Source organism: Strigops habroptila, chromosome 8, assembly GCF_004027225.2.
Source record: "Strigops habroptila isolate Jane chromosome 8, bStrHab1.2.pri, whole genome shotgun sequence".
Lineage (NCBI taxonomy): Eukaryota > Metazoa > Chordata > Aves > Psittaciformes > Psittacidae > Strigops > Strigops habroptila.
The window spans coordinates 61845374-61859251 of NC_044284.2; the positions used below are offsets into that span (position 1 = coordinate 61845374).

General features: G+C 53.3%; 2 protein-coding genes across 5 annotated transcripts in view; one reads left to right on the forward strand and one right to left on the reverse strand.

Annotated features, from left to right (window-relative positions):
- The first annotated feature begins 1469 nt into the window (after positions 1-1469).
- On the forward strand, positions 1470-3592 carry GADD45A (growth arrest and DNA damage inducible alpha). Its single transcript, XM_030494111.1, has 4 exons — positions 1470-1583; positions 1690-1791; positions 1869-2082; positions 2783-3592. Exons 1-4 carry the CDS (start codon positions 1540-1542, stop codon positions 2894-2896), a joined length of 474 nt encoding a protein of 157 aa, XP_030349971.1. The 5' UTR covers positions 1470-1539; the 3' UTR covers positions 2897-3592.
- Positions 3593-6052: 2460 nt separating this feature from the next.
- GNG12 (G protein subunit gamma 12) overlaps positions 6053-13878 on the reverse strand; it is a 32759-nt gene continuing 24933 nt past the window's right edge. For 3 of the 4 annotated variants that reach the window (XM_030494114.1, XM_030494116.1, XM_030494113.1), the window contains 2 exons: positions 9788-9904; positions 6053-8047 (listed from right to left, as the gene is read on the reverse strand). In XM_030494114.1, coding sequence (XP_030349974.1) covers positions 7922-8047; positions 9788-9883 — 222 coding nt within the window. In that variant the 5' untranslated portion in view covers positions 9884-9904 and the 3' untranslated portion in view covers positions 6053-7921. Of the gene's footprint in view, positions 8048-9787; positions 9905-11291; positions 11609-13878 lie in introns of those variants that run through there. The other variant, XM_030494115.1, reaches the window with a different exon arrangement.

Here is a 13878-nt window from a genome sequence, read left to right on the forward strand (position 1 = left end):
AGCTGAGCGGCGAGCACGCACCATGCTGCCCCAGCAATCTGGAGGCCAGAGCCACTGAAGCTGCCTCCAAAGTGTGGGGTGTATCAACAGGCTGCCTTATCTCTGCTGGCCAGCAAGGCTGGAAGTGAAACTACACAGTTTACCGCACACAGAACATGTATTTTAACACTCTGCTGCCTTATTTGCCTCCTCTGGGTCCAGCACCGGTGTACTGAACAGTACAAGAGATGTTGGTGGGGTCCTTCAAGGCAAGGCTTGGGGTAGGCTGTTTTGGTTAATGGTTTTAACCTGCCAGAGGGGAGATTGAGATGAGCTCTGAGGCAGAAGCTCTTCCCTGTGAGGGTGCTGAGGCGCTGGCACAGGGTGCCCAGAGAAGCTGTGGCTGCCCCATCCCTGGCAGTGTTCAAGGTCAGGTTGGACACAGGGGCTTGGAGCAACCTGCTCCAGTGGAAGGCGGCACATGGGCGGCAGCAGCCCCCGTGTCCCCGCACTCCGGACACTCTCCAGGGATGCGGGTTCATTCCCATTGTGCAGCTAGGGACCGGCGCCTCCCTCCCAGCTCCGCGCTGCCCGCTGGCACTGTGGCAGCCGCGTTGGCGCTGCCGTGAGCAGCCGAGCGCTGCTCGTCACGTTGTGCCAGGGCATCACCCCTCCGGTCCCCGCTGACAGCCCCGCGCCGGGACAGCGCCTGCCTTCCGCTGCGGCGCACCCGGGTTTCACCACATGGCGTGCGGGGCGCTGGCACCGACACGAGGTGACTGCCGGAGGGGAGCGGCGGGAGCACGAGGTCTGCGTGTGCGGGACACGGCTTCATCCCGAAGGGAAGCTCGTGTCCCTGGAGGCGCAGCAGGCGGGAACACGCCGGTGCAGGAGGGTGCCCAGCGCAGCCTGGCGCTGCTGGTGTGAGGTGCGGTGAGGCTGCACGGGGCTGGCGCAGACACGGGATGGCTGCTCCGTGGCACTTCTCCCGGGCTGTTATCCTGGGATATCCCAGCAGCGCTGGACACGGGCGGTGGAAGCAGCGGGAGCAGAGCCCCTTGGCCCGCCTCGGGCTTGTCCCGGGCGCACAGAGGAGCAAAGCTGAAGCGCTCAAAATGGCCGCCCTACGGCCGCACGCTGCCGGAACGGGAGCCGGCACCGAGCATTCACGGCTTGTACGGTTTAGGGGAACGAACGCGCGTTCCACCCGGCCCTTCCTCCCCCGTTCCCGTTCCCATTCCCGTTCCCGGGACCGGCGCCTCCCGCCCCCTTCCCCGCCGCCTCCACAGGCCACGCCCCCTCCCCTCCCGCAGCCAATCAGCAGCCGCCGCCCCGCCGGTTCCCGCGGCCGGCGGCTCTAAGGCGCGGGGTCAGCGCCGGCTGGGCGAGATGGGGGAGTGGCCTCATTTACATAAACCAATAGGAGGGCGATATGCAAATATGGTCCGCGCGGATTGGCTGAGCGCCGGTCGGATAACGCCTGCGGGGCGCCTTTGTGCTGCAGAGGCGGCGGCGCCACCGGGAGCGGTCCCAGCACCGGGAGCGGCTCGCAGTGGAACTATGACCCTGGAGGAGCTGCCCGGGGACCACCGCACCGCCGGGAGGTAAGGTATGGGCACGGTATGCGGGAAGGGAGGGGGGCACGAAGTGGTGTCAACCCCCCCCCCCCGGTAACCGGCGGCTGCTTGTCTGTGCTTGTCCCGGTGGCAGGATGGAGCAGGCGGGGGACGCGCTGGAGGAGGTGCTGAGCAAGGCGCTGAGCCAGCGGAGCCTCACCCTTGGTGTCTATGAGGCAGCCAAGTTGCTTAATGTGTGAGTGAAACCCCGGTGCTCAATCCCTTATCCCGGTGTCCCGCCACCCTTCCCGGTGACATGGCGTATCCCCGCAGGGATCCGGATAACGTGGTGCTGTGCTTACTGGCGGCCGATGAGGAAGAGGAGGGAGACGCGGCGCTGCAGATCCACTTCACGTTGATCCAGGCTTTCTGCTGCGAGAATGACATCAACATCCTCCGTGTCAACAACCCGGCACGCTTGGCTCAGCTCCTGCTGCCCGCCGCTGGCCCCGGGCCACCCGCCGACCTTCATTGCGTCCTCGTCACGGTGAGTTGGGATGGATCCTGGTTGCTGGGGGCAGCTGGTGTGTCATGGTCATGCCTCATGGCATGGCCAAGCCGGATGCCTCATGGCATGGACAGGCGGCGTTCGCCGCCTGTCCATGCCATGAGGCATCCGGCTTGGCCATGAGGCATAACCCGTCTTTCCAGTGAGCGCTGATGAAGGTGCCCTGCAAAGCCTGGAATTGAATGCAATTCCAAAATGACATTCCTTAAAGCCAGAACTGACTGTGCCTGTGGGCACAGAGACCCCGCACTTAAGTCTCAGACCCGCGTCCAGCACAGAGAACATCCCATAGGATCCTTAAGAAACTCCTTCAGCAAGCTAGTCTTAGTGGAAGGTGTCCCTGCCCATGGGCTAGATGAGCTTTAAGGTCCCTCCTAACCCAAACCATTCCAGGATTGTATGTTTTTCCTTTTTAATCATTTTATGAGTCTATCTTCCAATTTTTTATCATTCTCTGAGTCTCTTTTCCCCTTTTCCCCCCCTTTTCCTCCTTTGCCCCGCAGTCCAAAGCTGCAAAACTCCACTCGTCATTCTGGAGTCAACTGGTTTGTTTGCTTTAGTGGCAATTTAAGATGATTCACGCTCCTGGGTTTTCTGCTCTGCTTTTTTTTCTCTCCCTCTCCATAGGGCTTGTTTTTCGCTCCCGTATTAAAGCATCCCCCTGTGTTTCTCTTTCCAGAACCCCCACGCCTCGCAGTGGAAGGATCCAGCGCTGAGTCAGCTGATGTGCTTCTGCCGGGAGAGCCGGTACATGGATCAGTGGGTGCCGGTGATTAACCTCCCCGAGCGGTGACCGGAGCGCTCGGCTGAACCCGACTGCACTCGAGTTTTGCAATAACTTTACAAGCAGTTGCTCAGGAAGTAACTCCCTGCCCTGGCACGAGGATCACCCGGGAGGGAGGGCAGGAAAAAAAAAAAAAAGAAGAAAACAACAAAAAAATACCCAGATAAAACTGATATCAAAGGGTGGGGGGAGGCTGGAGTTGAGCTACGTGTTGTGTGGGACTGACAAGCGACACGGAGGAGCGTGGAAGTCAAGGGAAGAGAAGCGCCTGCGTGGCTGGAGGAGTGAGCCCCCGGGGTGCTGCGCGGCCAAATTCCTCATGGAAAACGCCCGACGCCCTCCACCTATTTTCTAAGTGCAACTTAACAGCTTCTGGATTAAATACCTTAAAGAGCAAGGAAAAAAAATAAGGTTAATTGAAACATTTTACAACCCCTTTTAATGTATTTTTTGGGATGTTAATTCTCAAGTTTTTATGCTAAGATATATAATAAGTTATTTCATGCTATTATTGATGGAAAAATTATTTATACCGGGAGGTTTGAGAACCAGAATGCCCTTAAGCAGTTAATCTGCACCCACTCTTCAACAGTTGGCTGTTGGAAGCAGCTACATTAATGTAATTGTTTGAAATCTGATAGTATTTAGGGGTTTTTTTGGGTTTCTGGCTTTGGCTTCTTTTGGAAATAAAAGTTTAAACTCCAAGCCTGGGTCCTGGGGTTTATTTTCTTCCCCCTGTTCATTAGCATACAGTCAAAAGGGTTCATTTGGCAGCTTCTTCCTTGTCGTGGCCCTGGGCAAGGTCCTGCTGTGCTGGCCCGGTGTGGGTTTAGTCCTAGCCCCTCCCACGCCATTAAAGGAAAAAGCAGCTGATGTGCAGCAGGAAATGTTGGGAATTGTCCTTTTTCTCCAAGGCTGCCACTTCGCAGCTGAGTTTAAAGAAGAACAACAAGAGGAGGAGGCACTTGGGAGGCTCCGCAGAGCCTGAGTCTTCGCGGAAAGTGGGGAAACCTGATTCCTTGTAGGAGGAAAACTTGACCCGGTGTTTCCTTTCCCAGGAAGGTGTCCATAGACCGCTGTGAACCCTCCTGGATTTATTCCCTGTGCACCCCCAGCACGGACCAGGCCCCTCCAGGGTTAGGAGGTTTCTGTGCCAAGCTCTGGGTTTAATTGCACACATACTCTTGGCAGGCAGAAGCCGCACTCCATGGGGCAGGAATCTCTCTCCAGGCCTTAACAGAGCTGGCAAACAGGCTCCTTGTGCCTGCGCAGCCACAGGGACGCCACTGACCTACATCAGGGCTCCCCTAATTGCACGTGTGCGCTGCCCCACGGCCCCAGCACCGCTGCCCCCGGCAAGTGCCGGACCAGTTCTCCCGCTCCCATGGCGTGCTCCGGCTTGAGGCCGCCCGCTCCCGTCCCCGTCCGGTGCGGGGCCGCGTCAGCCTCGCACCGTGTCCAGCACGTAGCTCGGGACCAGGCAGGCACCGTCCTCGGCCCCCGGGGATGTGGGATGGTGCAGGAGGAGCATCACCGTCAGCACATGGACACACATGGATGGTGCAGGAGTCACCCTCGCTGCCCACTGTGATGTGCACCCAGTGAAGAACCCTGTGAGTGTCTAAAGCACAGAGATCGGGTCAGGCTCTGACACAGGAGCTGCACAAAAAGGGGTTTTCTAAACATTTTTAGCTTCAGAGACCACTCTGAGCTGCACCACAGCCAGCTCTGCCCTGTGCTGGGGCTGCAAAGAGGCAACACTCACCCTCAGCATCACAGAATCCCAGCCTAGTTTGGGTTGGAAGGGTCCTTAAAGCTCATCCAGTTCCAACCCCCTGCCACAGGCAGGGACACCTTCCACTAGAGCAGGTTGCTCCAAGCCCCTGTGTCCAACCTGGCCTTGAGCACCCAGCTCCTGTCACTGCTGCTGGTGCCCTGCAGCTCTCACCCCTGCTGCAGCGCTCATCCGAATAAACCCATCCTGATGCCCAGCAAACTGTGAGCAGATCTGAGCTCTCCTTTTTCCCCCTTCCAGCCCCATGAACAGCTCCCACCCAAGATTTAACCACAACCTGCAAGCACGCTTGAGGTTCTTGGTGGGCATGCCCTGGCCATCATCCCACCTCAGAGCTGCCCTCCTGCTGTCACCATGGGGACAACCAGGTTCTGTAAGGGCCCCCCAGCAGATTAGGAGCAGGGGGTACCAGTACTACCTGCACCAGGCCATATCCCCATCCCAACCCCACCACCACCCTTCCCATGGAGAAACACCAGCAATACACCAGTGCAGCAGCAAGTCCAACCTTTGCAGCTCACCAGCTCCAGGAGGGCAAGGAAAATGAAGATGATAAGCTTGGAGCATAGGAAAAGCATAAATATTTTAACAAGGGGTTGTTTTAGCAAGAGTCAGGTCTTCAAGCCACCAACCAGCCCTTCTTCTGTTAATGGAACACAGCATTAAAGAGTCAAATTAGAATATAAAGAGAAACTAATCACAAATAACAAGCTGGCTGCTTAATTTATGGGGGGAAAATAGAATAAATACCCCTTCTGGAGCTTGATATAAAAGAGAGCTAAAGAGCATGCCACCTCCATGGGTTCCTCCCAGCAGCTGTGGGCGCAGATGGTCTCACTTCTCCTTTTCATTCTAAGGCAGAGTCTGCATTTCCCCTGAATTTTACCATTCCTGTTCTTTCATGGGAGTATTTATAGCAAAAGAGCAAAGTGCAAATGTAACCACTTGAGCCCCTATATATTGCATTTAAAAAATAAGGAGTTTACTGAGTATCTATACATTAAACACCATTAGAAGCGGGCAGTTGGTGGTGATTAGCTGCTGATTCCAATTCTTCTGCCTAAAACTGAGGAAGCACCTGAAAAAGAGAACCCGGCACAGTGTTTCATCCTATGCCTCTGATCACCGATGCGATCACGGCCACCTACAATCACTCCTTTTGTTCTCTGGGTGTGTAAGCAAGCATGAAATAGCTGCTGGCACAAATCATGCTGCAAGGATGTCAAAATGGCATGGAAAAAGGTTGAAAAACACACTTAAACTCAGCTGTGGGGCTGGGACAGAGCCACGGCCCCAGCCAGGGCACGCTCAGCATTGGCTTGGCAAACACCAAGGGGTTTGTAGGAGAGGAGAGACGGAGCGAGCCCGAGGAAGGTGCCAGGAGCTCTTTATTGGCAAGTGCAGAGTTACCAGCGCTGTGGACATGGTGTGATGGGGGTGACAGGAGGTGGCCATGCTCCAGCTCAGAGTGCTGCCTGGACCCCACAGCTGGATCAACCAGTGCCCCACAGCTGGATCACGCACCAGTCCCTGCTGCAGGCTTTAAGGGCAGACAAAGAGAAACAAAGCCAGGCACGAACAGCATCTCTGCAGCTCCACAGGTGAATCTGGGGGGCAAGGGGCTTACAGAATAAAAAGGCAGATTAATACAGGGACAACAGATTGGTGGGAGGACAATACTGAGGCAACAGCATGAGGTTCTTCACCCTCCCCATGTACCTGCCTGCACACTCCTGAGCACAGCTGGAGTTCTCTCAACGGCCTTGCACACCCAAACTGAGTTAATCACTGTTCATAACAAGATGTGTTATAAAATGGCACAACAGTAAAAAAACCCCAAAATAGTGTGAATTTACATTATTGTTTTTAAAACTGTCACTAGAAAAATACTCTACTTATAATCTGCATGTAGGCACCGAATCGTCAGAACCAATCTCCTCTCAGCCTTGTATGTTGATCTTTGAACTCTTTGTTTGAGGCCTGTTAAACAAACATAGAATTTCTCAATCTCTCTCAATAGTGTGCATATAATTTAATATAGAAAGGACAAATATGCAACGTAAGACAGTAAATTACAAGTGGTTAATAAATTCTGCAAATATAATTACAGAAATGCACAGTTATGGCATGATCACAAGTGCAACCTCTGAACCACCAGCTACTGAGAAAGACATTTGTAGCCAGCTGAAGGCAGCATTAATTTCAATCCCTTCCAAGTTTGCTGTTAATATGCAATGTTTGTATAAATATACTATGAAGTTTGTATATATATATACACACGCAGACAGAGAAAGAATGTTTTATTATGTGTATATATAAAATCACTTACTTGATGGAAAGACCCTCCAATTCTAGCTGCAGAACCACAATCTGGATAGAATTTGGCATTTCCCTCCCCTCCCTCCCCCTTTAAAAAATGAATTTAAAAAAGAAGAGTCAAGTTCTGACTCCCTGCACAAAATGGAACCGGGATGTGGTGTGACAGAACCATGCCTCCAGCCCAGCAGCACAACCTCGCAGCCTTTGGCTCTCTTGACAGGGGGGTTTTAGACTAACATGGATTTTTATTTAGAGAAGAACAGGTAGAGAAGCAGAATCAAAGCTGAAAATCCTGCTTTTTCAACTTAAAAAGCAGGAAAATAAACCTGCAGATCTCCCACTCTTTAGGTTTTACACTTAGAAACCCCTGTTAAGAGAAGTCGGCATGAGGAAGGCTGCAGGTATGGCTCCCTGGAGCTCACCACCAGTTGCTACAATCATTTTTAAGGTAGTTTTTGCTAGATAATGCACTTCTAAATGTGCCTGTGCATAAACACATGCTACCAACACAGGCAGCACAGACATCATCTTAAAAAGGTGTAGACCCAACGATGTTCAAGGTTTTTACACCTATGCCTCTGCTCTGGCAGCAAAGCTCAGGCAACTTTGGTTTTGTTTGTGTAACTGGAGAGGTGAACCCCATTCCTGCAGAGGATGAGACCCCCGGCTCACCCTGCCCATCCCTCTGCATCCAAAACCCCACTCCCTTGGCCAAGAAAGAAGTTAATTCAGTTTAAAACCTCACTTCCTAATAAAGAGAGGGAACAGAATGCTTTAGAAAGCTTAAGAAATCGTTTATACACATGGTAAAAGAACAGCTGCTCTTACACAGTGAGTAGCCGGTACCTTACAGAGTATTTGCCTATACGCCCGCCGGTGGCTGGCTTTGCCCAGGAGGGAGCAGAGCTGCTGTCGCTCTCCTATAACAAAATGCAGGTCTTCTTGTCCTTGAAAGGGTTCTCAGAAGCTGGAATGCCCATTAGCAACGGATCTTTCTTGGCGTGTTCTTCACAGTAGAGCATTAGGTCTGCGGATGCTTTTGACACCTGCAGAACACAGGGGAAAAGAAGCCCATAAAATGGTGTTTTCCATGGTAACATGATCACATGTGCTGCTGATGGGTACAAAGTCCCTGTGTGTAATGTGTGTGTTCAAAGCCGGGTTGGACGGGGCTTGGAGCAACCTGCTCTAGTGGAAGGTGTCCCTGCCCGTGGCAGGGGGATGGAACTGGATGAGCTTTAAGGTCCCTTCCAGCACAAACCAGGCTGGGATTCTGTGTGGGATGGGAGAGGTGCTTGGAGATCAACACCCTCTCCAGGGCCCCATCTCCTGCAAAAGAGACCTGGGCTGGCTCCAGCTTTACATGCAGGGAGGAAGAAAGGATGGACCTTGGTGCTCTTGGGGTTAGTCTGTGACTCCTGGCAGAAGTACTGCCTGGCCCCTACACGGCTTCTACAGAAGACTAAAAATAAACAGGAGGAGGTTCCAAATAGTACAGCAGGTTTGTAACGAGGAACAAAGCGGGGACAGTAAACACAAGTGTCCTCAGATGACCCGGCAGCAGGATCTTGCAGCACAGAACCCCACGCGTGCTGGGCTGCACCCCCAGAGCGTGAGCAGCAGGTCAGGGAGGGGATCCTGCCCCTCTGCTGCGCTCTGGGGAGACCCCCCCTGCAGCCCTGATCCAGCTCTGGGGCAACAGCACAAGAGGGACGTGGAGCTGCTGGAGCGAGGCCAGAGGAGGCCCCGGAGCTGCTGCGAGGGCTGGAGCAGCTCTGCTCTGGAGCCAGGCTGAGAGAGCTGGGCTGGGGCAGCCTGGAGAAGAGAAGGCTCCTGAAGGGGACACCTTAGAGCAGCTCCAGGGCCTAAAGGGGCTCCAGGAAACCTGGAGAGGGGCTTTGGACAAGGGCCTGTAGGGACAGGCCAAGGGGAATGGCTTTAACCTGCCAGAGGGGAGATTGAGATGAGCTCTGGGGCAGAAGCTCTTCCCTGTGAGGGTGCTGAGGCGCTGGCACAGACTTTTCCCAGAGAAGCTGTGGCTGCCCCATCCCTGGCAGTGTTCAAGGCCAGGTTGGACACAGGGGCTTGGAGCAACCTGCTCTAGTGGAAGGTGTCCCTGCCCATGGCAGGGGGTTGGAGCTGGATGAGCTTTAAGCTCCCTTCCAACAGAAACCAGTCTGGGATGCTATGACTAGCCACTGAGGCAGGGCACCCCTGCTCTGTGGATCTGTATATCTGGTTTGCTGGCCTTCAAAAAGGGCTGGACAGCAATGCAGGGAGCATGTAAACCATGAAAAGGCAGTATTACTAGTGTAGCCAATATTCCATCCCTGCCAGCTAGAAAAAAAGTGTGGTTTATTTTCTGCCTTATGTTAAAGGAATCCAGTTACTGCTACCTTCTTATCTTTGTAGTGTCCCTGCATCTTCCCCTCCCTTGCAGATGTCACATTCAGCCAGCCAAACAATGGAACAAAATCCCACAATATGCATGAAACTAGAAACTCATCCCTGCCTTCTGTTTCACCCATCTGAGCTGCACTCTGGGTTTTGCTTTGGTTCTCCCAGCAGTCCATGGAACACTGAGCTCCCTGAGGATGCTGCTGTAAGCAGCCACACGGATTACATTTATTCAGATTTGCTGGGCTGAAATGTAGATGTATTTTGGGATGGGGAAAACACTGAACTGTGGGCACACACACAAACACACTCTGCTATCACCCTACAGATGGAAGGGGGAAAACGTAAAAAGGGAAAAAAAGGAGTGGTGAAGGAGGATGTGCTCTCACCTTTATTCTTTCTATGGAGGCTTCTATTCTTAGCTGCTGGACAGTCCTTCGGGCCTGAGCGATGTTGTTGGTCGTGCTAGCTGTTTTGCCAGACATTTTCAGGCAAGTGGTGAAGTTCTGTTGTGAAAGACAGCAAGTTATTGTGCCAGAAGGCAGCAGGACATGTTCAACTGCTTTTACACAGAGGCACCCGCGCCACGCTGCAGGAAAAGTGCTTCTCTTTCTCATTACTGTTTCACACAACAGCAGAGAAGCAGCTCAGCAAATGATGCTCTGAATCCAAAACACTCTCCAGGAGAAATGCATTGGGCCTTGTGCATCTTTCTGCTCTGCTCTTCCCTGTGCTAATGGGTGATATGGGTTTGTGGATTGTGCTTTTCCCAGCCGGAGCATGGCCACCCCTCCTCCTGCCACCTGCACAGGGCTGGATGCAACAGGGTCAGTCTCTGCACCAGTGGGATGGATCCTGCTATGGGAAGAGCCAGTTGCCCCAGGCAGGGCCGGGATGGAGGAGAGGTGCTGCCTGTCGGAGCACTGGGACTGAGGAGCAGCCCATCCTCTCCCTCTCACAGATGGAGGAAGGTTTCATGGCTGGTTCCTGTCCCTGCACTGAGCTGCTGCAGTGCGCAGGATGGGCAGAGGCACAGCAACACCAGCTATGCCAGCTCAGCCTCTCCATCTCCTTCATCTGGGCTGCGTTTCAGGTCTGCAGCAGCTTCACAACATGTGAGAGGAAAAGGAAGACAAGAAGGCCAAGTTCAGAATGTGCTCCCAGCTGCTGCCTGCTCCTGTGTGCACACACATGCGGGGTGGTGGAAAAAATCCTGAGCCGCTCCAGGACTTTCCTTCTTGGGATAAGAATGCAAAGCATCAATCCCAAAGCAGGGACAGTGTTTGGACGGTGACCAGGGAGGAGAGAGGATGCTCTTCATTGGTCCAGCAGGGATCCGAGCACAGCTTGTTCCCCCCCTCCAAGCAGCACAAGGGCAGGAGCCAAGCCAGGATGCCACGTGCTTTCCTGAGAGCTGGACCGAGGATGAAGAGAAGCTCCTGACCCCCCCAAAGTGCAAGAAATGAACTCGGATCATACATGTGCAGCTGTATGATCACTGGCAGTGTTCAAGGCCAGGTTGGACACAGGGGCTTGGAGCAACCTGCTCTAGTGGAAGGTGTCCCTGCCCGTGGCAGAGGTTGGAACTGGATGAGCTTTAAGCTCCTTCCAACACAGAACAGGCTGGGGTTCTGTGATTCTAGGAAACTATTCAGCACCCAGGAGTTCACAGAGCAGCTGGTTTAGAACAGCCCTGACCTGTGAAACTGCCCTTTCTCTGCCAGCCCTTGCACACAATCTCTAGCAGGACCATGTCCAAACCTGCTGCTTGTTTCCACAGATCCAGCGCAATAACTGGCTCCATGGTGCTGCACTCACTGCATTACAGGACCCGAGCCCCATGCAGCTCCATCTGACCTTTCCAAGTGCTGCGTGCAGCGTTTCCTCGCATGCCTCGTGTTTCTCACACCTCCCATGGTGCTGGTGCCTGCCCCGCCAGCTGGATCAGCGTTATTCTGCACCCAGGCCCCGCTTTGGCACCCACTGCTGTTTCTACACTGCTCAGCAGGGCTCAGGTTCTCAGCACTCTCCTCTCCCTCTGCACAGTGGACACCAGCAGAGCTTGGTGGTGAGATGCCACGGGAGCAGCACAGGGATGCAGCTACAGCTGGGGAACCCCGCGGCAGCACATGGGGAGACCTCCCTTGCAACAGCCTTGGGCAAAGAGCAGTTGCCCAGTGGCAGGTAACACCTCCTGCTCACATCCAGGTAGGAGGGACAGTCATAACCAAACTGAATTAATTCATAAACTTAGCTCCTGAAACAAATATTAAGGACATACTGATTACTCTCTCCAATCTCTGTGAATCGGAGTGGCCATATAACAGCCCCTGCTCAGCTCACTGGCCAACATCCTTGCATCCAGGAGGAGGAGACAAGCACAAAACCCAGAACTAGTTTAAAATGCTGCTCCAAATGACTGATTCCAGGGCTATTAAATCCAGGGAGATTGAGATGAGCTCTGAGGCAGAAGCTCTTCCCTGTGAGGGTGCTGAGGCGCTGGCACAGACTTTTCCCAGAGAAGCTGTGGCTGCCCCATCCCTGGCAGTGTTCAAGGCCAGGTTGGACACAGGGGCTTGGAGCAACCTGCTCTAGTGGAAGGTGTCCCTGCCCGTGGCAGGGGTTGGAGCTGGATGAGCTTTAAGGTCCCTTCCAACCCAAACCAGTCTGGGGTTCTGTGATGGTTCTATGAAAGCACAGAAGGTCTTTTGTACTTTTAGAGCCTTTCAGTGTGTGCCAGCTCCTGCAGCAGGCGCGGCTCCAGCCATTTCAGGGCCACGCTGCATCTGGAGCAGGCACCTTCCCCTCCTCTCAGTGCTTACACACAGGGTTTCTGCATGCAGCTACCAGGAGCAAAGCCGCGGTGAAGCAGAGCGCGTTGAGCAGAGCAGCCGCCCCGGGCAGGTGACTCACCCTGGCTGTGCACACACAGCCTGTAAACCCTGGCTGCTCACCTCCACCGCAGCCCGCTCGGCCACACAAGCCTTCGCCCATGGCACCCATCCATTGCCCCAGCTCCCACCAGCCCCTCATCAACCCCAGATTTCCTCAGAGTTCCCTCTAGAGAGGTCACTTATGCACTGAGTTGCACATGGGTCGCTGCTCACCACCCATGGAAGGCAGTTAATGCAAAGCTTAAAGAATCAACAGGATGTTTCCCCTGCAAAGCAGCATTCCCACTACGGCACTGTCCTAACCAAAGACACAGACACTCATCCTCCCTCAGCACCTACTGCTCCATGGTGCTGCTTTCAGAGCAGCACAAAGGAAAGGAGCCAGGATTGCCTGCATGAAACCAGCTCCTCCTCCAGCCCTGTGAGCCTCTTCCAGCCCTTGTTTAATCCATGCACAAGGCAGGAGGTCACAACCCAAAGCAGGAGCCAGTGCAGGGCAGCTGATACACAGCACAGCATGCTTTGGCTGTGAGGAGGAGAGCTGAGCTGCACAAGAGTCTGCAGTACCCTCTCCATCAGCATCACAACACAAACTCTCAGTTACTAACCCAGATCGAACATACTACAGTTGAGTTATTGCTCATCACAGAGCTGTGACAGCCCACAGCACGAACACAGAGTATGCACCAGGAATTACTAATATTTGTAGCACCCAAATATTAAAACTCATTCTGAAGGCACATTTAGTGATTCAGTATGAAAATGACTCAAGAGCAGGAGGTGACTGACGCAGCATAAACACCTTTCTCTGGAAAAGGTCATAAAACTGACTGATTGCAAAGGTTTCTTATTCAGACATCCTGCTTTATTGCTGGGAAAGGGCAGGCTACTGGGAACATGGCTCTCCTTGTAAGGGATGATGGGAGGTGTATGTTGAATGCATGTTATATTGTTTGGAAAACACAAAGTAAAAACTCCCTGGAATTCAAGGCAAAGGCCACGGTGCATAACTCACCTCTGACGTAAGCCCTGCAGTGCCCTGACTCAGACAAGGAGCCTCTTCCATTTCAAGGCAGTGACAGATCCGATGGATCACGAAGGCTGCACTTTGCAGCACCATGTGCTGCTCTAAAACAGCATTTGGAAACCTAACAGGAGTCTTCTGTTAGTAGACATTTGAGGTATTTAACCCTGGCAGTGTTCAAGGCCAGGTTGGACACAGGGGCTTGGAGCAACCTGCTCTAGTGGAAGGTGTCCCTGCCCGTGGCAGGGGTTGGAGCTGGATGAGCTTTAAGCTCCCTTCTAAACTGTCCTATGATTCTGTGATAATTTGAGGAATTTACTCACTGAAAAGCTAACTGTTAAGCTGGAGTTCCTAGAAAGGAAGTTTAAAAGGACACAGACTTTGTGGGGTTTGTTTAACACTTCCTGTCATTGCTGGTGTGCCATGAGAGCAAGCAGGGGGATGCTCTGCTGCCACAGCCCGCTGCCAGCACACCAAAATAGCACCTGGGCCCGATTCTGCTCAAAGCAGAATATTGATCATTAATATATAAAAGTATTAATACATTCAAGCCCAAGTTTTG